This window comes from Oncorhynchus tshawytscha, linkage group LG07 (genome assembly GCF_018296145.1).
Source record: "Oncorhynchus tshawytscha isolate Ot180627B linkage group LG07, Otsh_v2.0, whole genome shotgun sequence".
NCBI classification, from domain to species: Eukaryota; Metazoa; Chordata; class Actinopteri; order Salmoniformes; family Salmonidae; genus Oncorhynchus; species Oncorhynchus tshawytscha.
The window spans coordinates 54912526-54935550 of record NC_056435.1 but is presented as its reverse complement, the minus strand read 5'-3'; the positions used below and the strand labels follow the sequence as shown (position 1 = coordinate 54935550).

Sequence of the window (23025 nt, the reverse complement as noted above, 5' to 3'; positions counted from 1 at the left end):
GCATTATATTATTACATTGTTTCAATCCAAAATAAATAAATATTTGAGAGATCAAACAAATGGACCTCATTAATCACTGAACTGTCATTTTTAAAAGAGGATGTGTCACGCCCTGGTCTTAGTATTTTGTGTTTTCTTTCTTTATTTGGTCAGGCCAGGGTGTGACATGGGTTTATTTTGTGTTGTGTTTATGTATGGGGGTTTTTCATAGGTTTTGGGATTGTGGCTTAGTGGGGTGTTCTAGCAAAGTCTATGGTTGCCTGAGGCGGTTATCAATCAGAGGCAGGTGATTCTCGTTGTCTCTGATTGGGAACCATATTTAGGCAGCCATATTCTTTGAGTGTTTCGTGGGTGATTGTTCCTGTCTCTGTGTTTATTGTCACAAGATAGGCTGTATAGGTTTTCACGTTCCGTTTGTTGTTTTGTATTAACGTGTGTCATCTTCATTAAAGATGTATCGTATTAATCACGCTGCATTTTGGTCCGACTCTCTTTCGACGGAAGAAAACCGTAACAGAATCACCCACCACAACTGGACCAAGCGGCGTGGTGACAGGCAGCGACAGCAACAGCAGCGAAAAGAGGAATGGACATGGGAGGACGTTATGGACAGCAAGAGTATGGACTATACTACTTGGGAGGAGATAGACAGGTGGGCGGTCGACCCAGAGAGAGTGCCGGAGCCCGCCTGGGATTCGCTGGAGCAGTGCGAGGAGGGCTATAGGAGAATGGAGTTGAAGAGAAAAGCACGGCGGCGCAGAAGGAAGCCCGAGAGTCAGAGTCAGCCCCAAAAATGTATTGGGGGGCTCAGGGAGAGTGGCAGTCAGGGTTCAAACCTGAGCCAAATCCCCCGCCCACCCGGACCTCCCTATGTTTATCGTGAGGAGCAGCGAACACAGGACTTCTGGACGTGGGAGGAGATATTGGACGGAAAAGGACCCTGGGCACAGCCTGGGGAATATCGCCGCCCCAAAGAAGAACTGGAGGCAGCGAAAGCGGAAAGGCACTGGTATGAAGAGGCAGCACGGCGACGCGGATGGAAGCCCGAGAGTCCGCCCCAAAAATGTATTGGGGGGGGGGCTCAGGGAGAGTGTGGCAGAGTCAGGGTTCAGAGCCGCCACCGTGGACAGACGCCCACCCGGACCCTCCCCTATGGGTTTAAGTGTGCGGCCGGGAGTCCGCACCTTGGGGGGGGGGTTCTGTCACGCCCTGGTCTTAGTATTTTGTGTTTTCTTTCTTTATTTGGTCAGGCCAGGGTGTGACATGGGTTTATTTTGTGGTGTGTTTGTGTATTAGGGTTTTTCATAGGTTTTGGGATTGTGGCTTAGTGGGGTGTTCTAGCAAAGTCTATGGTTGCCTGATGCGGTTATCAATCAGAGGCAGGTGATTCTCGTTGTCTCTGATTGGGAACCATATTTAGGCAGCCATATTCTTTGAGTGTTTCGTGGGTGATTGTTCCTGTCTCTGTGTTTATTGTCACAAGATAGGCTGTATAGGTTTTCACGTTCCGTTTGTTGTTTTGTATTAACGTGTGTCATCTTCATTAAAGATGTATCGTATTAATCACGCTGCATTTTGGTCCGACTCTCTTTCGACGGAAGAAAACCGTAACAGGATGATGCATGTGATGTCATGTATGTTGCCATGCTGGTTGTGAACTCATGGTATTTATGTTCCAGAACAGGATTCTAAGCCTGTCAGGTCCACTCCCATCTCTGACCATGACCCCAAACTGCCAGCATGTCTGTGGTCCACACGAACACCTCCAGCCTGGACATATCATGACAAGGTTGAATTGTGACCACAGGTCTTCTGGTGACAATTGCCCAGTGAAGTGTTGCCCCAGAAACCATTGCCTGGCAACCACACGCACACATGCAAACACACAGTCCCCTTACGTGGCATGCAGCAGGCCCAGTGCGTGGTGGTGGTTGAGACATGCCCACTGGCGGAGCAGGGCATAAATATCTGACAGACATGCCCACTCCCAGCGGGGGGCACTAGCCAGCACCAGGGGCAGGGCACCACTCTCTGACTGGCAGAACGAACGCTTCTCCCACAACAGACGCTTGTCCTCTGGAGTCAACCTGGACAGACAGAGAGACACAGAGAGCGAGAGAGAGAGAGACACAGAGAGAGAGAGAGAGAGAGAGACACAGAGAGAGACAGAGAGAGAGACAGAGAGAGACACGGAGAGAGAGAGACACAGAGAGAGAGAGACACAGAGAGAGAGAGAGAGAGAATAAATTTAAACTGACATTAATATTGAGCTTGAGAGTGGGGGAAAGAGAGGGGGATATAGAGAGAAGGGAGGGGTAAAAAGAGTGAAACAGTTGGAAATAAAGGGGGAAATACTGTATATTTCGGTGTTACTCTCAGCAGCATTAGATGGCCTCTCTCCACTGTAATAAAGAGATAGATAATCTTGGTTACCCAGAAGTAAAATAATTTTGCGAAAGTTTGTCATTTCCTGTTTTACTTCTGGGGGAATGCCGTTAACAATTGTGATTACCTTTGTGTGAAGAAAGGAAGTGAAGTCTCCTCTCTCGTAAATGGAAACTATCGGACAAACCTCTCTGTTCCGCTAATTTCACCCGTGTTTATCATGGCCAAAGATTCTGTTTTCAGGAATTTCAGCCTATTTTGACTTTGTGGCTGTGGAATCTAGTGGAATATGTGTATATTTGTATCCCTGTCTCAATCAACAGACACAGGTTCATATGTGTATATTTGTATCCCTGTCTCAATCAACAGACACAGGTTCATATGTGTATATTTGTATCCCTGTCTCAATCAACAGACACAGGTTCATATGTGTATATTTGTATCCCTGTCTCAATCAACAGACACAGGTTCATATGTGTATGTTTGTATCCTTGTCTCAATCAACAGACACAGGTTCATATGTGTATGTTTGTATCCCGGTCTCAATCAACAGACACAGGTTCATATGTGTATGTTTGTATCCCTGTCTCAATCAACAGACACAGGTTCATATGTGTATGTTTGTATCCCTGTCTCAATCAACAGACACAGGTTCATATGTGTCTGTTTGTATCCTTGTCTCAATCAACAGACACAGGTTCATATGTGTATGTTTGTATCCTTGTCTCAATCAACAGACACAGGTTTCTGTTCTCCAAAAGCTCTAGCAGAAACACAGAGCAGAGGGCTGGAAAAAGACTTGTCTTTGTTACTATTGGATGGGTTATCCTTGGTACGGTTGTTACCATTGGCTGAATATACTGTGTCATTGTTGGGATTGGTTTATCCAGCTGGACAACAGTTGTTGCTATTGGATGAGCTCATCTGATCAACTTCCTGCTTGGAGCCTGATATTGGATGGAAATACTTTTCTTTAATGAATTATTCATCAGCAATGATAAATCTAGTGTTTTTCAATATAATATTAAACTGATCTTGACCATTAATCATCATTTGTTGAAGTTTTTGAATGTGTGCACATTGGGGCTGGGAGGTATACCGTATTTTCCTTCATACCGGTATTGATGCACGGACCAGTTTTGGTTTTTAGTTTGCCTTCTATAACGGTATTTGAATGTTTCACTTGTTAAATGTGATACGCTGTGTGGAATGTCAATTTTTATAGTTTACTCCGCTACTTGAGTCACCTCTCTCTGCTCTCGCTCCATGCCGCTTTCCACACAGACCTAGTCCCGCCCCACAGACCTAGTCCCGCCCCACAGACCTAGTCACACCCACAGACCTAGTCACGCCCACAGACCTAGTCCCGCCCCACAGACCTAGTCCCGCCCCACAGACTTAGTCCCGCCCCACAGACCTAGTCCCGCCCCACAGACCTAGTCCCGCCCCACAGACCTAGTCCCGCCCCACAGACCTAGTCCCACCCCACAGACCTAGTCCCGCCCCACAGACCTAGTCCCGCCCTACAGACTAACACTATTAGTTTGTGTTTCCTACATCTGAAAACAGTTAGTTTGTCTTATCTAAGCAAGTTTTGGTTAAACTGCAACATTCGGTAAAAAATAAGGCCTAGATTTTTTGCCCATATCACACAGCCCTACGTGGGGAAATGACCTTAAATTAATGAACTTAAATTAGCGCAGGAAATGCAGAAATGGATGAAAATGCAGAAAAAAGTTGGTTGAAGTTTAATTGAACAGTATAAAACAACCAGAATGGAGAAAGACCCATCGATATCACTTACAATGTATGTGTTACCACCCTTGGGTCACACACAAGCACATTTAAAACTTGTATTATTCAAAAACATGAAATACTGTCATAAATTTGAAAAATACTGTGACATGATATTTTGGCCATATCGTCCAGCCCTAGTGCACATTCTAGTCAAAAGCCTCATAGGTTGACATTAAGACATTCCTGGTTATTTAGAGGTCAAGAGTGGAGGGAAAGGCACAAAGCAAACATTGAACAAACATCAAAACACAAACAGCACATTCCCTTCCATCTTTCAAAGGCACGCTCCAAAGCCCATTTACAGAATCATGCTTGGAAGTAAACATCAAAACACTGGTCCAAGATAAACATGGTTCGTTTATCTCTCTTACAACACACAAGAAAGATCATAAACTATGACAACGTCTAATGGACTAAACACTACACTGTGGGGACCAAAAAATGGATTCTCATTCAAAGTCCTGTTTTCCTAACCTTAAACCCACCCCTTAACCTTAAACCCATAACTTAAACATAACTCCTAACTCTAATTGTAACGCTAAAATGGCTTTTTTCCTTTTGGGGACTGGCGAAATGTCCTCACTTGTCTGGTTTTCCCTTGTTTTACTATCCTTTTGAGGACTTCTGATACCCACAAGGAAAGTACCCCCCCCCACACGCACACACACACAGGGGACAAGAGAGGAGAGAAGGGGGAGAGAAAGGGGGATGGGGAGAATAGAGGGGAGAGGAGAAAGGATGGGTGTATAATATAATCTGGGGCAGATTCACCACCAGCTGCTGCTATGACATCAACTAAAACCCACTCCTCTTTCCCCATCCCCCCTCCCAATAGCATCCCCAGAGCACCACACTGCCCACATATCCTGTCTCTCTTCCTGTTCTGTCCACTACGAACCCATTAACACCCTTAAAGAACTTATACAGCTGAATGCTTCGATGTTAGGTTTGCACACTTGCACAGGAACATACAGTACACAACAACTCTTACTGTTCTAATGCAGTGTAAGAGTGACTTGAAGTGATGAAGTGGATGACTATGTTAGTCTAACAGGACTGTTCTGTCATCTCATGGAAAGAGAGTAGAAAGGTAGCATGATAGAGAGCGAGACTGATGGACAGACGGCAAGTCAGCCAAACAGACAGACAGCCAGCCAGACGGCCAGCCAGACAGACAGCCAGACAGACAGACAGCCAGCCAGACGGCCAGCCAGAATAATTCTCTCACCAGAAAAGTGACTTCTTGTGCAGAACGTCCTGTAGTTGTCTCTGGCTGTGCTGGTCCAGTCTGGAGAAGTCATACTGGGGACTGAACTCTGCAGGAGGGGGGGTACTGAAGCGCACCTCAAATGACGACATTGGGAAGTCCACCTAGAGAAAGAGGTCAGAGGTCACTCTAACAACAACACCAATATTCTGCATGAAGTGTTGTGATGAGGCAAACATACTTCAATAACTAAATATGTTTTGATTTATAATCACTGTTACTCTCACAGATATGTATACACGCAATACACATCGAGTATGGAGAGTAACAATACTGACTGTTATAGAGCAGCTGGACAAGGTAATGTGTGTATGGAGAGTAATAATACTGACTGTTATAGAGCAGCTGGACAAGGTAACGTGTGTATGGAGAGTAACAATACTGACTGTTATAGAGCAGCTGGACAAGGTAACGTGTGTATGGAGAGTAACAATACTGACTGTTATAGAGCAGCTGGACAAGGTAATGGAGAGTAACAATACTGACTGTTATAGAGCAGCTGGACAAGGTAACAATAACAATACTGACTGTTATAGAGCAACTGGACAAGGTAATGTGTGTATGGAGAGTAACAATACTGACTGTTATAGAGCAGCTGGACAAGGTAATGTGTGTATGGAGAGTAACAATACTGACTGTTATAGAGCAGCTGGACAAGGTAATGTGTGTATGGAGAGTAACAATACTGAATGTTATAGAGCAGCTGGACAAGGTAATGTGTGTATGGAGAGTAATAATACTGACTGTTATAGAGCAGCTGGACAAGGTAATGTGTGTATGGAGAGTAACAATACTGACTGTATAGAGCAACTGGACAAGGTAATGTGTGTATGGAGAGTAACAATACTGACTGTTATAGAGCAGCTGGACAAGGTAATGTGTGTATGGAGAGTAACAATACTGACTGTTATAGAGCAACTGGACAAGGTAATGTGTGTATGGAGAGTAACAATACTGACTGTTACAGAGCAGCTGGACAAGGTAATGTGTGTATGGAGAGTAACAATACTGACTGTTATAGAGCAGCTGGACAAGGTAATGTGTGTATGGAGAGTAACAATACTGACTGTTATAGAGCAACTGGACAAGGTAATGTGTGTATGGAGAGTAACAATACTGACTGTTATAGAGCAGCTGGACAAGGTAATGTGTGTATGGAGAGTAACAATACTGACTGTTATACAGCAACTGGACAAGGTAATGTGTGTATGGAGAGTAACAATACTGACTGTTATAGAGCAGCTGGACAAGGTAATGTGTGTATGGAGAGTAACAATACTGACTGTTATAGAGCAGCTGGACAAGGTAATGTGTGTATGGAGAGTAACAATACTGACTGTTATAGAGCAGCTGGACAAGGTAATGTGTGTTTGGATAGTAACAATACTGACTGTTATAGAGCAGCTGGACAAGGTAATGTGTGTATGGAGAGTAACAATACTGACTGTTATAGAGCAGCTGGACAAGGTAATGTGTGTATGGAGAGTAACAATACTGACTGTTATAGAGCAGCTGGACAAGGTAATGTGTGTATGGAGAGTAACAATACTGACTGTTATAGAGCAGCTGGACAAGGTAATGTGTGTATGGAGAGTAACAATACTGACTGTTATAGAGCAGCTGAACAAGGTAATGTGTGTATGGAGAGTAACAATACTGACTGTTATAGAGCAGCTGGACAAGGTAATGTGTGTATGGAGAGTAACAATACTGACTGTTATAGAGCAACTGGACAAGGTAATGTGTGTATGGAGATTAACAATACTGACTGTTATAGAGCAGCTGGACAAGGTAATGTGTGTATGGAGAGTAACAATACTGACTGTTATAGAGCAGCTGGACAAGGTAATGTGTGTATGGAGAGTAACAATACTGCCTGTTATAGAGCAACTGGACAAGGTAATGTGTGTAGAGCAACTGGACAAGGTAATGTGTGTATGGAGAGTAACAATACTGACTGTTATAGAGCAGCTGGACAAGGTAATGTGTGTATGGAGAGTAACAATACTGACTGTTATAGAGCAGCTGGACAAGGTAATGTGTGTATGGAGAGTAACAATACTGACTGTTATAGAGCAGCTGGACAAGGTAATGTGTGTATGGAGAGTAACAATACTGACTGTTATAGAGCAACTGGACAAGGTAATGTGTGTATGGAGAGTAACAATACTGGACTGTTATAGAGCAACTGGACAAGGTAATGTGTGTATGGAGAGTAACAATACTGACTGTTATAGAGCAACTGGACAAGGTAATGTGTGTATGGAGAGTAACAATACTGACTGTTATAGAGCAGCTGGACAAGGTAATGTGTGTATGGAGAGTAACAATACTGACTGTTATACAGCAACTGGACAAGGTAATGTGTGTATGGAGAGTAACAATACTGACTGTTATAGAGCAGCTGGACAAGGTAATGTGTGTATGGAGAGTAACAATACTGACTGTTATAGAGCAGCTGGACAAGGTAATGTGTGTATGGAGAGTAACAATACTGACTGTTATAGAGCAGCTGGACAAGGTAATGTGTGTTTGGATAGTAACAATACTGACTGTTATAGAGCAACTGGACAAGGTAATGTGTGTATGGAGTAACAATACTGACTGTTATAGAGCAACTGGACAAGGTAATGTGTGTATGGAGAGTAACAATACTGACTGTTATAGAGCAGCTGGACAAGGTAATGTGTGTATGGAGAGTAACAATACTGACTGTTATAGAGCAGCTGGACAAGGTAATGTGTGTATGGAGAGTAACAATACTGACTGTTATAGAGCAGCTGGACAAGGTAATGTGTGTATGGAGAGTAACAATACTGACTGTTATAGAGCAGCTGGACAAGGTAATGTGTGTATGGAGAGTAACAATACTGACTGTTATAGAGCAGCTGGACAAGGTAATGTGTGTATGGAGAGTAACAATACTGACTGTTATAGAGCAGCTGGACAAGGTAATGTGTGTATGGAGAGTAACAATACTGATAGAGCAGCTGTTATGGAGAGAACAATACAGTTATAGAGCTGGACAAGGTAATGTGTGTATGGAGAGTAACAATACTGCCTGTTATAGAGCAGCTGGACAAGGTAATGTGTGTATGGAGAGTAACAATACTGACTGTTATAGAGCAGCTGGACAAGGTAATGTGTGTATGGAGAGTAACAATACTGACTGTTATAGAGCAGCTGGACAAGGTAATGTGTGTATGGAGAGTAACAATACTGACTGTTATAGAGCAGCTGGACAAGGTAATGTGTGTATGGAGAGTAACAATACTGACTGTTATAGAGCAACTGGACAAGGTAATGTGTGTATGGAGAGTAACAATACTGACTGTTATAGAGCAACTGGACAAGGTAATGTGTGTATGGAGAGTAACAATACTGACTGTTATAGAGCAACTGGACAAGGTAATGTGTGTATGGAGAGTAACAATACTGACTGTTATAGAGCAGCTGGACAAGGTAACGTGTGTATGGAGAGTAACAATACTGACTGTTATAGAGCAGCTGGACAAGGTAATGTGTGTATGGAGAGTAACAATACAACTGTTATAGAGCTGTAATGTGTATAGAGCAGCTGGACAAGGTAATGTGTGTATGGAGAGTAACAATACTGACTGTTATAGAGCAGCTGGACAAGGTAACGTGTGTGTGGAGAGTAACAATACTGACTGTTATAGAGCAGCTGGACAAGGTAATGTGTGTATGGAGAGTAACAATACTGACTGTTATAGAGCAGCTGGACAAGGTAATGTGTGTATGGAGAGTAACAATACTGACTGCTATAGAGCAACTGGACAAGGTAATGTGTGTATGGAGAGTAATAATACTGACTGTTATAGAGCAGCTGGACAAGGTAATGTGTGTATGGAGAGTAACAATACTGACTGTTATAGAGCAGCTGGACAAGGTAATGTGTGTATGGAGAGTAACAATACTGACTGTTATAGAGCAGCTGGACAAGGTAATGTGTGTATGGAGAGTAACAATACTGACTGTTATAGAGCAGCTGGACAAGGTAATGTGTGTTTGGATAGTAACAATACTGACTGTTATAGAGCAACTGGACAAGGTAATGTGTGTATGGAGAGTAACAATACTGACTGTTATAGAGCAACTGGACAAGGTAATGTGTGTATGGAGAGTAACAATACTGACTGTTATAGAGCAGCTGGACAAGGTAACGTGTGTATGGAGAGTAACAATACTGACTGTTATAGAGCAGCTGGACAAGGTAATGTGTGTATGGAGAGTAACAATACTGACTGTTATAGAGCAGCTGGACAAGGTAATGTGTGTATGGAGAGTAACAATACTGACTGTTATAGAGCAGCTGGACAAGGTAATGTGTGTATGGAGAGTAACAATACTGACTGTTATAGAGCAGCTGGACAAGGTAATGTGTGTATGGAGAGTAACAATACTGACTGTTATAGAGCAACTGGACAAGGTAATGTGTGTATGGAGATTAACAATACTGACTGTTATAGAGCAGCTGGACAAGGTAATGTGTGTATGGAGAGTAACAATACTGACTGTTATAGAGCAGCTGGACAAGGTAATGTGTGTATGGAGAGTAACAATACTGCCTGTTATAGAGCAACTGGACAAGGTAATGTGTGTATGGAGAGTAACAATACTGACTGTTATAGAGCAGCTGGACAAGGTAATGTGTGTATGGAGAGTAACAATACTGACTGTTATAGAGCAGCTGGACAAGGTAATGTGTGTATGGAGAGTAACAATACTGACTGTTATAGAGCAGCTGGACAAGGTAATGTGTGTATGGAGAGTAACAATACTGACTGTTATAGAGCAACTGGACAAGGTAATGTGTGTATGGAGAGTAACAATACTGACTGTTATAGAGCAACTGGACAAGGTAATGTGTGTATGGAGAGTAACAATACTGACTGTTATAGAGCAGCTGGACAAGGTAACGTGTGTATGGAGAGTAACAATACTGACTGTTATAGAGCAACTGGACAAGGTAACGTGTGTATGGAGAGTAACAATACTGACTGTTATAGAGCAACTGGACAAGGTAATGTGTGTATGGAGAGTAACAATACAGACTGTTATAGAGCAGCTGGACAAGGTAATGTGTGTATGGAGAGTAACAATACTGACTGTTATAGAGCAGCTGGACAAGGTAACGTGTGTATGGAGAGTAACAATACTGACTGTTATAGAGCAGCTGGACAAGGTAATGTGTGTATGGAGAGTAACAATACTGACTGTTATAGAGCAGCTGGACAAGGTAATGTGTGTATGGAGAGTAACAATACTGACTGCTATAGAGCAACTGGACAAGGTAATGTGTGTATGGAGAGTAATAATACTGACTGTTTGTTACTGTAATTTAATTATGCCGAAGTGTTTTTATTAATTGAATCTATTTTATGAGAATTTGTAAGATTCTTGTTTGCATAAAATAGACGGAGACTAGTCTTTTCAATAATAGGTAACAGAATTTATTCTCGGAGCGCGCTGCCACTTCACCACGATCAACAGTTTATATACAAAACATGACGTAATTTCATTGCTTAACAGAAACCCCTCCTCTCGACAGGGACAAAGTGAGGTGAAAAGTTCATTCTAACTTACTAACACACTCCCAGGTAACTTTTGACCCCTCAACATTATCGATCACCACTTAGCTGACAGTTCTAATTAACAGAAAACCTAGGAATGCACTCACTGTCTTATCTAAAAACCCCAGAGCTCAGTTTCGTCGGTTCAACCATAGGTTAACGACCTTATCTGTTTACACAGTCCACTTCTTTCTTCCTAGTTGGAATGGTGTTCATTAACTTTAATTACTCCCTGTCTGTGTCCTTGTCTGTGTCACACAATCCCATCATATGAACTCATATTGTTAATCAGATATAATAAAACAGAGTATAAGTTTACTTACTTACAGTTCCATTTAAAATGATTTAATCATTTTATCATTTATCATTTATCATCATTTAATCATACTTTTCCCAACACTGTTATAGAGCAGCTGGACAAGGTAACGTGTGTATGGAGAGTAATAATAGAAACTGGACAAGGTGTATGGGATAAATGGAAGGATGGATTTGGGGAGAGGGGAGGAACAGAATGAAGTGAGGAATTAACAAGTTTAGTAGGAGGGAAAAATAACATGAAAAGCCAAGAGAGAAGAAATGTAAAGTCATGGCAGGCCACCGAGGGAAAGCCTTTAGGAAGAAGGAAGGCCGAGAGGAATATAACCAAAACTAGGTCAGATAGAAAATCAATTCTTATGTGTCATCCAGTCAGTTTGTTTTGGCAATGAAATGTTTGACGGTGTGCAGAAGAAAATGTGTGTGAGAGAGAGAGGGGGTTACATTCATAATTAATGAGTGACAGATGTATGCCAGGCCCCAGATGTGTCCTATGCAATGTTGGGGCAGTGTGTGTGTGTGAGTGAGTGAGTGAGTGAGTGAGTGAGTGAGTGAGTGAGTGAGTGAGTGAGTGAGTGAGTGAGTGAGAGAGAGATTTGGATTAATGAGTGACAGATGTATGCCAGGCCCCAGATCTGTCCTATGCGATGTTGGGGCAGTGTGTGTGTGTGAGAGTGAGTGAGTGAGTGACTGAGAGAGTGAGAGAATGAGTGAGAGAGAGATTCAGATTAATGAGTGACAGATGTATGCCAGGCCCCAGATGTGTCCTATGCGATGCTGGGGGAGTGTGTGTGTGTGTGTAAGCATATGTTGTTCTGCCATCAGTGATGAAGTATGAAGCCTCAAATGATGTCGCCACATTAACGAGGAGACCGACTGCAATAGAACACACACACACAGATCCCATTTTAACGCAGCCCACAGCACTGAGACAAAGAGCAACTGGGAACCAGCGCCACGGGCCAGCTGGCACTGCCACACACTGGGCTGGCACTGCATGAGGGACTGGGTTTACAATACAATACTGCTGAGAAGAAACCCTGTGTCTACGTGCGTGAGAGAGAGAATGAGTGAGTGAGAGCGAGGAGGACGTGTGTGTCAGAAGGGAGGGCAGACAGACAGCAGGGCACTCTAATATCCAGGGTGAGTTTTTTGGACGGAGCAGATCCAACTGACCTACTTTCAGGTCCCTTCTGCAGATAGCAGTTGTAGTGTGTGTACTACATGCATGACATACCAATGTGTGTGAGTGTCCCTCTGCCTATGCTTTAACATGTGTGGAGAGTATTCTGGTCATAGAGACAGACCGAGCACTTTGGAAGTCCAAACCCCCATCTGCGCCACAGCTGTAAAACGGGTTTAAAGACAGACAACGTTCATGTTAGACACGGAGGCAGGAAACCTACTGTACCTGTAGCATGAGAATAAGCCTTTTATAGGCTGTTCTTTTAACCAGGAGCAACGGTGTATGTTTATTGAAACAGGCCAGTCTGGAGAGGAAAGAGGGCGGAGAGAGTGAGGAAGAGGGAGGGCGGAGAGGAAAGAGGGCGGAGAGAGTGAGGAAGAGGGAGGGCGGAGAGAGTGAGGAAAGAGGGAGGGCGGAGAGGAAAGAGGGCGGAGAGAGTGAGGGGAAGAGGAGGAAGAGGGAGGGCGGAGAGAGTGAGGAAGAGGGAGGGCGGAGAGGAAAGGAAGGAAATCTGTAACAGATGGATATAGAGAAAAAGAGAGGGAGTGAAAAAGGAGGACACTAGGTAATAGGGAACTACACCTTGAAAAATAAATAGAGGGAAATAAGAGAAAGAGAGGAAGGAAGAGGAGGAAAAAAGTGTGTGCGTGCGCACATATGCCGTGTGTGTGTGTGTGTGTGTGTGTGTGTGTGTGTGTGTGTGTGTGAGACTAGGTCAGTTACCTGCAGGATGACGCTGTCAGGCTGGCTGAAGTTGGGGAAGCTGGAGCGAGCGTTACTTCCTGGGGTGGAAGGCCACAGACCCAGTAGCTTCCTCCCACATGTCAGGATGCTGAGGGAGAGGGTGATGGTTATAATCTCAGACACACACACCCACCCACCCTCCTGTGGACTAATACTCACTGTCTGAAGTTGAAGAGGGGCATGGTGACCCAGCCCAGGGATTCGATGCTGCGGCGCTGCTTACTACCCTTCTCTTCCACTCCTCCAGGGGGTGGCAGAGCACTGGCATACAGAGTCACTGTCACCTGGGTCTCCCTTGGCAACTGGTTGATCTGCACTGGGAAACACACCCTGCGGGGTGGAGGGAGGGAGGGAGGGAGGGGGAATGCAATGAGAGAGGAGGATATAGAGAAGGATTGAAGGGGAAGAGAGGAATAGAGAAGGACAGAAAGCGTGCGGGGTTGAGAGAGTGGGAGAGAGAGATTCAGTTGTAGTTGAATTGTGAAATGCAGTAGCTATAATATAAATACACATTTTCTTAGAAGAGAGTAGTCTGGGAGTGGCACTGTAACTGTAACTGAACTGCAGAGTAACGTTATAGAGCTAGTAAACGATCCCTCACTGTAACTGAACAGCAGAGTAACGTTATAGAGCTAGTAAACAATCCCCCACTGTAACTGAACAACAGAGTAACGTTATAGAGCTAGTAAACAATCCCCCACTGTAACTGAACAACAGAGTAACGTTATAGAGCTAGTAAACAATCCCCCACTGTAACTGAACAACAGAGTAACGTTATAGAGCTAGTAAATGATCCCTCACTGTAACTGAACAACAGAGTAACGATATAGAGCTAGTAAATGATCCCTCACTGTAACTGAACAACAGAGTAACGTTATAGAGCTAGTAAACAATCCCTCACTGTAACTGAACAACAGAGTAACGTTATAGAGCTAGTAAACGATCCCTCACTGTAACTGAACAACAGAGTAACGTTATAGAGCTAGTAAACGATCCCTCACTGTAACTGAACAACAGAGTAACGTTATAAGGCTAGTAAACGATCCCTCACTGTAACTGAACAACAGAGTAACGTTATAGAGCTAGTAAACGATCCCCCACTGTAACTGAACAACAGAGTAACGTTATAGAGCTAGTAAACAATCCCCCACTGTAACTGAACAACAGAGTAACGTTATAGAGCTAGTAAACAATCCCTCACTGTAACTGAACAACAGAGTAACGTTATAGAGCTAGTAAACGATCCTTCACTGTAACTGAACAACAGAGTAACGTTATAGAGCTAGTAAATGATCCCTCACTGTAACTGAACAACAGAGTAACGTTATAGAGCTAGTAAACGATCCCTCACTGTAACTGAACAACAGAGTAACGTTATAGAGCTAGTAAACGATCCCTCACTGTAACTGTTACTGAACAACAGAGTAACGTTATAGAGCTAGTAAATGATCCCTCACTGTAACTGAACAACAGAGTAACGATATAGAGCTAGTAAACGATCCCTCACTGTAACTGAACAACAGAGTAACGTTATAGAGCTAGTAAACGATCCCTCACTGTAACTGAACAACAGAGTAACGTTATAGAGCTAGTAAACGATCCCCCACTGTAACTGAACAACAGAGTAACGTTATAGAGCTAGTAAATGATCCCTCACTGTAACTGAACAACAGAGTAACGTTATAGAGCTAGTAAACGATCCCTCACTGTAACTGTTACTGAACAGCAGAGTAACGTTATAGAGCTAGTAAACGATCCTTCACTGTAACTGAACAACAGAGTAACGTTATAGAGCTAGTAAATGATCCCTCACTGTAACTGAACAACAGATCCCTCACTGTAACTGAACAACAGAGTAACGTTATAGAGCTAGTAAATGATCCTTCACTGTAACTGAACAACAGAGTAACGATATAGAGCTAGTAAACGATCCCTCACTGTAACTGAACAACAGAGTAACGTTATAGAGCTAGTAAACAATCCCCCACTGTAACTGAACAACAGAGTAACGTTATAGAGCTAGTAAACGATCCCCCACTGTAACTGAACAACAGAGTAACGTTATAGAGCTAGTAAACGATCCCCCACTGTAACTGAACAACAGAGTAACGTTATAGAGCTAGTAAACAATCCCCCACTGTAACTGAACAACAGAGTAACGTTATAGAGCTAGTAAACGATCCCTCACTGTAACTGAACAACAGAGTAACGTTATAGAGCTAGTAAACGATCCCCCACTGTAACTGAACAACAGAGTAACGTTATAGAGCTAGTAAACGATCCCCCACTGTAACTGAACAACAGAGTAACGTTATAGAGCTAGTAAACGATCCCTCACTGTAACTGAACAACAGAGTAACGTTATAGAGCTAGTAAACAATCCCCCACTGTAACTGAACAACAGAGTAACGTTATAGAGCTAGTAAACAATCCCCCACTGTAACTGAACAGCAGAGTAACGTTATAGAGCTAGTAAACGATCCCTCACTGTAACTGAACAACAGAGTAACGTTATAGAGCTAGTAAGAATCCCTCACTGTAACTGAACAACAGAGTAACGTTATAGAGCTAGTAAACGATCCCCCACTGTAACTGAACAACAGAGTAACGTTATAGAGCTAGTAAACAATCCCCCACTGTAACTGAACTGCAGAAACGTTATAGAGCTAGTAAACGATCCCTCACTGTAACTGAACAACAGAGTAACGTTATAGAGCTAGTAAACGATCCCTCACTGTAACTGAACAACAGAGTAACGTTATAGAGCTAGTAAACGATCCCTCACTGTAACTGAACAACAGAGTAACGTTATAGAGCTAGTAAACAATCCCTCACTGTAACTGAACAGCAGAGTAACGATATAGAGCTAGTAAACGATCCCTCACTGTAACTGAACAACAGAGTAACGTTATAGAGCTAGTAAATGATCCCTCACTGTAACTGAACAACAGAGTAACGTTATAGAGCTAGTAAACGATCCCCCACTGTAACTGAACAACAGAGTAACGTTATAGAGCTAGTAAATGATCCCTCACTGTAACTGAACAACAGAGTAACGTTATAGAGCTAGTAAACGATCCCTCACTGTAACTGTTACTGAACAACAGAGTAACGTTATAGAGCTAGTAAACGATCCCCCACTGTAACTGAACAGCAGAGTAACGTTATAGAGCTAGTAAACGATCCCTCACTGTAACTGAACAACAGAGTAACGATATAGAGCTAGTAAACGATCCTTCACTGTAACTGAACAACAGAGTAACGTTATAGAGCTAGTAAATGATCCCTCCATTTATATTTAGCCCTCTGTCATCCACATGGGACCCGTGTGCTTTCAACACGTCTCCCACATGAAAGAGAATAACACATTAAGAACTCTGTTGGAATCCTAAAACTTCAAAGACTCGTTAGCATGAAAGGAGCTAGCATCGAGTCAACTAAAAATAGTAGTGTGATGAACAAACAACATTGGTTCTGAGCTAAACCCCACTGGTGGACCTGCTAGCATGCTTCGCTAACTAAGACAACATGTTCAGTTATGGGGCCTGTTTCTACACTATGGGCGGGAGTCCCGGAATAGATACTTGAAGAACAATAGAGAACAAAAAAGGAATGGCCCACCCTCCAACTTGTGCCATGTCATTTTTTTGAACCTTCGTTTAACTAGGCAAGTCAGTTAAGAACAAATTCTTTTTTGTTAAAGAAATGAGGTGATAAATGAGGTGAAAAGGAGAACGGAGTAGGACTTTAAGATGAGTCGTCCAGCCGGAAAGACAAAAATGTACATTGAAGACTTACACACAACCAACAAACCATGAACAGTTTGAGGAAGGCTACCTTACAAGGTTGTAGCCTGCTGCACTCCCTGTCCAAACTCCAATGTACTCCAGCCATAATGAAACATGACCTATTTGGTATTTATGCCAGGCCTATGTGTGTTTATTCCATCTCAAGAAGGTTCAACAAGCTGGACACTGTCAAGCAGTCTTCTCGGTAAGTGTTGTTTTAGGGTCAAGGTTTTGAAAAATTGTTGTCACATCTGAAGGAACCATTAGGCAGGCCTACACGGGTTGCCAAAACATGTTTCTCTACAACACTTTAGAAATCCACTAAAAATATTATTACAATAGAGCCAAAAATAATATTGCAACAATAGTATCTTTAAAATAACCCCAGGGACCACGGATCAAGGTCAGGAGGTACAGAGATCAGAAGATAGATATGCATACATAGCCAAGGAGACTAGTTACAACCCACAAATAACAACCCACTGTAAACACTTCCATCTGCTTCAATAAGGACCCACATGTCCTCCCACACATAAACACAGCCACATGTCCTCCCACACATAAACACAGCCACATGTCCTCCCACACATAAACACAGCCACATGTCCTCCCACACATAAACACAGCCACATGTCCTCCCACACATAAACACAGCCACATGTCCTCCCACACATAAACACACCCACATGTCCTCCCACACATAAACACAGCCACATGTCCTCCCACACATAAACACACCCACATGTCCTCCCACACATAAACACAGCCACATGTCCTCCCACACATAAACACAGCCACATGTCCTCCCACACATAAACACAGCCACATGTCCTCCCACACATAAACACAGCCACATGTCCTCCCACACATAAACACAGCCACATGTCCTCCCACACATAAACACAGCCACATGTCCTCCCACACATAAACACAGCCACATGTCCTCCCACACATAAACACAGCCACATGTCCTCCCACACATAAACACAGCCACATGTCCTCCCACACATAAACACAGCCACATGTCCTCCCACACATAAACACAGCCACATGTCCTCCCACACATAAACACAGCCACATGTCCTCCCACACATAAACACAGCCACATGTCCTCCCACACATAAACACACCCACATGTCCTCCCACACATAAACACACCCACATGCACGACCAACAGCTCTTTCCAGTGGACACATATAGGGGACAGTAGGTGGACAAACAGAACACCTGGTACTAGAGTGGGATGGCTTGAACCCTAACATGCTTTAGGAAGCCAATGTGTACGTTGTGTACGTTGTGTATGTTGTGTATGTTATGAGTACAAGTTGTTATAGTTTGGATTGCAAATATCTATATTGCTTTTAAATGATAAGCATCATGTAATATTAGGATACATAGACTCTGATTGGTGAACATCTCTGTGAGGTTGCTTGAGGTGCCTATAAGGTCTGTTGTGACAGGCTGTGATTGGGTACGTACCTCTGGTCCCAGACTACCAGGTGAAACAGGTACTTGCTGACCTGCTGTTTGCTGGTGTGCTGGGGGGCACAAAGCTCCGCCCCTCCATGGGTCAGAGAGCACGACAGGAAGAAGCCCTCATAGCTGATAGGAAGAGGAAGTGGAAATCAGCCAATGGGATAACAGAGAGGAGATCAGCCAATTCAATGACAAGGTGAATCCAGGTAAAAGCTATGATCATTTTAGTGATGTCACTTGTTAAATCCGGTTAAATGCGGTTAAATGCAAACTCAATATTATGAAGGTGTTTTAATGTTTTGTAGACTCAGTGTAGATGATAGGCCAATGGAGTTTCATAATGACTACGCCTGGAAATGCTATAATTACAAGTAACTGGGCACCTTGCCCTCCCTTATATAAAGGGGGAATGAGGAGGCTGGTCTCTAGAGAGGAGGTATAAAAGGAAGAGTAGACCAGTGAGGCACTGGGACCAGGCAGGGAAACTCTAAATGTTACATAGAATTAGCAATATTCAGAAATTCATAGCATTTTATTTTACAGGACTATAAATCTGGTATTTTAGCTACTTGGTCATAACTTATTTAGCTGTAATTATTTATATTATTAATCCCCAAGACTGAATAGTAATTAAAGGGTAATAACATTGGTTAACAATGTTACCATGTAATTTGTCTTACAGTAGAGTGCTATTGCTACTAAGGGAAGTAACAATAACACGTTACCCATCGGCGCCCGATACCCATCGGCGCCCGATACCCATCCGCGCCCGATACTACCCATCCGCGCCCGATACTACCCATCCGCGCCCGATACTACCCATCCGCGCCCGATACTACCCATCCGCGCCCGATACTACCCATCCGCGCCCGATACCCATCAGCGCCCGATACCCATCAGCGCCCGATACCCATCAGCGCCCGATACCCATCCGCGCCCGATACCCCATCCGCGCCCGATACTACCCATCCGCGCCCGATACCCCATCCGCGCCCGATACCCCATCCGCGCCCGATACCCATCAGCGCCCGATACCCATCAGCGCCCGATACCCATCAGCGCCCGGTACACATCCGCGCCCGATACCCATCAGTGCCCGATACCCATCAGCGCCCGATACCCATCAGCGCCCGATACCCATCAGCGCCCGATACCCATCAGCGCCCGATACCCATCAGCGCCCGATACCCATCAGTGCCCGATACCCATCAGTGCCCGATACCCATCAGTGCCCATTCTAAATGTTTAAGACAGGACTCCATCGGACCCCAAACTGATCAAAATTTTGCTCATATGACTTTTTTTCTACCTTCCAAAAATACCTCATAGTTTGACAACTGATGCGGCCTTTCCTTCAGTGTGGAACTAAGCATGTAACTATGTTGAGCCATTGATCTACAAGTCATTTTGCATGCCGAATAACCCTAGGGAATATCAGTAGCCTCGTCAAACTGAGCACAGCTTTGTACACTGACCAACGGCAGGTAGGCGGCCTGCTCCAGATCTTGCGCATCTGCACCTTCAGCATTCAAATGCAAAAATGTCTTATTAGGTTATTGTTATCTCTACCATGTTGAACATGGTGTTTCACCAGAATAAAAGTTAAGCTACCGGAGACAACTCTGATCTGGCTATAGCCTGTGAGTGTGGGGGAATGGTTAGGGTAAGGACTTATATAAAATGAATGTGTTGTTGCAAAAAACGCTAGTGCATCGAATCGCATCGAACCACATTGCATTGATTCGTTCTGTAATCAAACCAAATTGCACCGAATCGATTCCAACTAAAACATATCGTTCCTGTATCGTGACGGAGCCCATGTATCTAGATACATATCCAATCGTCTTGAAAGGGGAATATGCACATGCACCTAATTGCTACCTAAATCCCTATCTGAAAACCTTATCAATACAGAGGATATCCATTGTGTGGGAGATTAGCTGATATTTTGGTATCAATAGATCTGTCTTCCTGCACACAAAGACACACCTTCACACACACAGATGGCATGTGAAACCGCCGGACAGGTGCCGAGTGACCAGCCAGAGCTCTGCCCCGCCCCTTCGGGTCAAAGGTCAGGCAGGGTTCCCAGGCTGTCAATCAATCACGTGCCCGCATCAGTTTCAAGGGAGACAAATGAGCCAGCCAACTGGGGTCTGGAGAGGGGGGTGGGGGGTGAAGCAGAGCGGACCCTTCATGTGGCTGGAAGGGGGTGGGGGAGTGGAGGAGGGCCAGACACGGCGGTGGGGATAGGGAGGGTACAGGGGAAAATCTAAGACCAGAGACAATGGTAAGGGCAATAGGGCTGCAGGGTGAGTGTGGTGGAATGGGTAGGGTAAGGAGTTGAGTATAGAATGTATGGGAATGGTGGGATGGCAGTGCATATACCCCTGCATACAGTATGTGGCAGTGCCAGAGGAGAGTTGAAGAAAGGGCAGGTGCTGAGAGAAGACAGATTCATGGAGATTCAGGGGGAGGGTTTAGCCTGACCTGAATTCACTCAGGTCAATATAGAGGGAGGGAGGGATGTGATGGGAAGGGAAAAGGGAGAGAAAAGGGTAGAAGATGGAAGAGAGGATGGGAAAAGTAGGAGAAGTAAAAATGGAATGGAGGGTGATGAAAAGAGAGAAGTAGAGGGAGAAGGGGGGGATAGGGAGAAGATAGGGAGAAGGGGAGAGGATAGGGAGAAGGGGAGAGGATAGGGAGAAGGGGAGAGGATAGGGAGAAAGGATAGGGAGAAGGGGAGGGGGATAAGGAGAAGGGGAGAGGATAGGGAGAAGGGGAGAGGATAGGAAGAAAGGAGAGAGGATAGGGAGAAAGGAGAGAGGATAGGGAGAAAGGATAGGGAGAAGGGGAGGGGGATAGGGAGAAGGGGAGAGGATAGGGAGAAAGGAGAGAGGATAGGGAGAAAGGATAGGGAGAAGGGGAGAGGATAGGGAGAAGGGGAGAGGATAGGGAGAAGGGAGAGGATAGGGAGAAGGGAGAAAGGATAGGGAGAAGGGGAGGGGGATAGGGAGAAGGGGAGAGGATAGGGAAAAGGGGAGAGGATAGGGAAAAGGGGAGAGGATAGGGAGAAGGGGAGGGGGGATAGGGAGAAGGGGAGAGGATAGGCAGAAGGGGAGAGGATAGGGAGAAGGGGAGAGGATAGGGAGAAGGGGAGAGGATAGGGAGAAGGGGAGGGGGATAGGGAGAAGGGGAGAGGATAGGGAGAAGGGGAGAGGATAGGGAGAAAGGATAGGGATAGGGAGAAGGGGAGAGGATAGGGAGAAGGGGAGAGGATAGGGAGAAGGGGAGAGGATAGGGAGAAGGGGAGAGGATAGGGAGAAAGGGGAGAGGATAGGGAGAAAGGAGAGAGGATAGGGAGAAAGGATAGGAGAAGGGGAGGGGGATAGGGAGAAGGGGAGAGGATAGGGGAAGGGGAGAGGATAGGGAGAAGGGGAGAGGATAGGGAGAAGGGGAGAGGATAGGGAGAAAGGAGAGAGGATAGGGGGAAAGGATAGGGAGAAGGGGAGGGGGATAGGGAGAAGAGGAGAGGATAGGGAGAAGGGGAGGATAGGGAGAAGGGGAGAGGATAGGGAGAAGGGGAGAGGATGGGAGAAGGGGAGAAGACAGGGAGAAGGGGAGAGGATAGGGAGAAGGGGAGAGGATAGGGAGAAGGGGAGAGGATAGGGAGAAGGGGAGAGGATAGGGAGAAAGGATAGGGAGAAGGGGAGGGGGATAGGGAGAAAGGATAGGGAGAAGGGGAGGGGGATAGGGAGAAGGGGAGAGGATAGGGAGAAGGGGAGAGGATGGGAGAAGGAGAAGACAGGGAGAAGGGGAGAGGATAGGGAGAAGGGGAGAGGATAGGGAGAAGGGGAGAGGATAGGGAGAAAGGATAGGGAGAAGGGGAGGGGGATAGGGAGAAGGGGAGAAGATAGGGAGAAAGGATAGGGAGAAGGGGAGGGGGATAGGGAGAAGGGGAGAAGATAGGGAGAAGGGGAGAGGATAGGGAGAAAGGATAGGGAGAAGGGGAGGGGGGATAGGGAGAAGGGGAGAAGATAGGGAGAAAGGAAAGGGAGAAGAGGGAGAAGGGAGAGAAAATGAGATAGAAAGTGGAGAGGGAATAGAAGGGCAGAGAATGAGAGAGGGAGAATAAGAGAGGGAGAAGGAGAGAGGGAGAATAAGAGAGGGAGAAGGAGAGGGATAAGGAGAAGCAGTGGTGTAAAGTACTAAAGTAAAAATACTTGTAAGTACTACATAAGTAGTTTTTGGGGGTATCTGTACTTTACTATTTATATTTTTGACACCTTTTACTTCACTACATTCCGAAAGAAAATGATGTACTTTTTACTTCATACATTTTCCCTGACACCCAAAAGTACTCGTTACATTTTGGATGCTTAGCAGGAAAGACAAATTGTCTAATTCACACATTTATCAAGAGAACATCCCTGGTCATCCCTACTCCCTCTGATCCGGTGGACTTACTAAAAA

The 23025-nt window shown here is 44.6% G+C and overlaps 1 protein-coding gene across 2 annotated transcripts in view; it reads right to left on the bottom strand.

Moving 5' to 3' along the window:
- The window catches only part of LOC112255311 (phosphatidylinositol 4-phosphate 3-kinase C2 domain-containing subunit beta-like), an 88882-nt gene that overhangs the window by 21564 nt on the left and 44293 nt on the right, over positions 1–23025 (bottom strand). For both annotated transcript variants that reach the window (XM_042324638.1, XM_042324639.1), the window contains exons 12-16: positions 18556–18678; positions 13448–13618; positions 13268–13376; positions 5411–5553; positions 1899–2087 (exon numbers count right to left, since the gene is read on the bottom strand). In XM_042324638.1, the coding sequence (XP_042180572.1) occupies positions 1899–2087; positions 5411–5553; positions 13268–13376; positions 13448–13618; positions 18556–18678 (735 nt within the window). The remainder of the gene's footprint in view (positions 1–1898; positions 2088–5410; positions 5554–13267; positions 13377–13447; positions 13619–18555; positions 18679–23025) is intronic.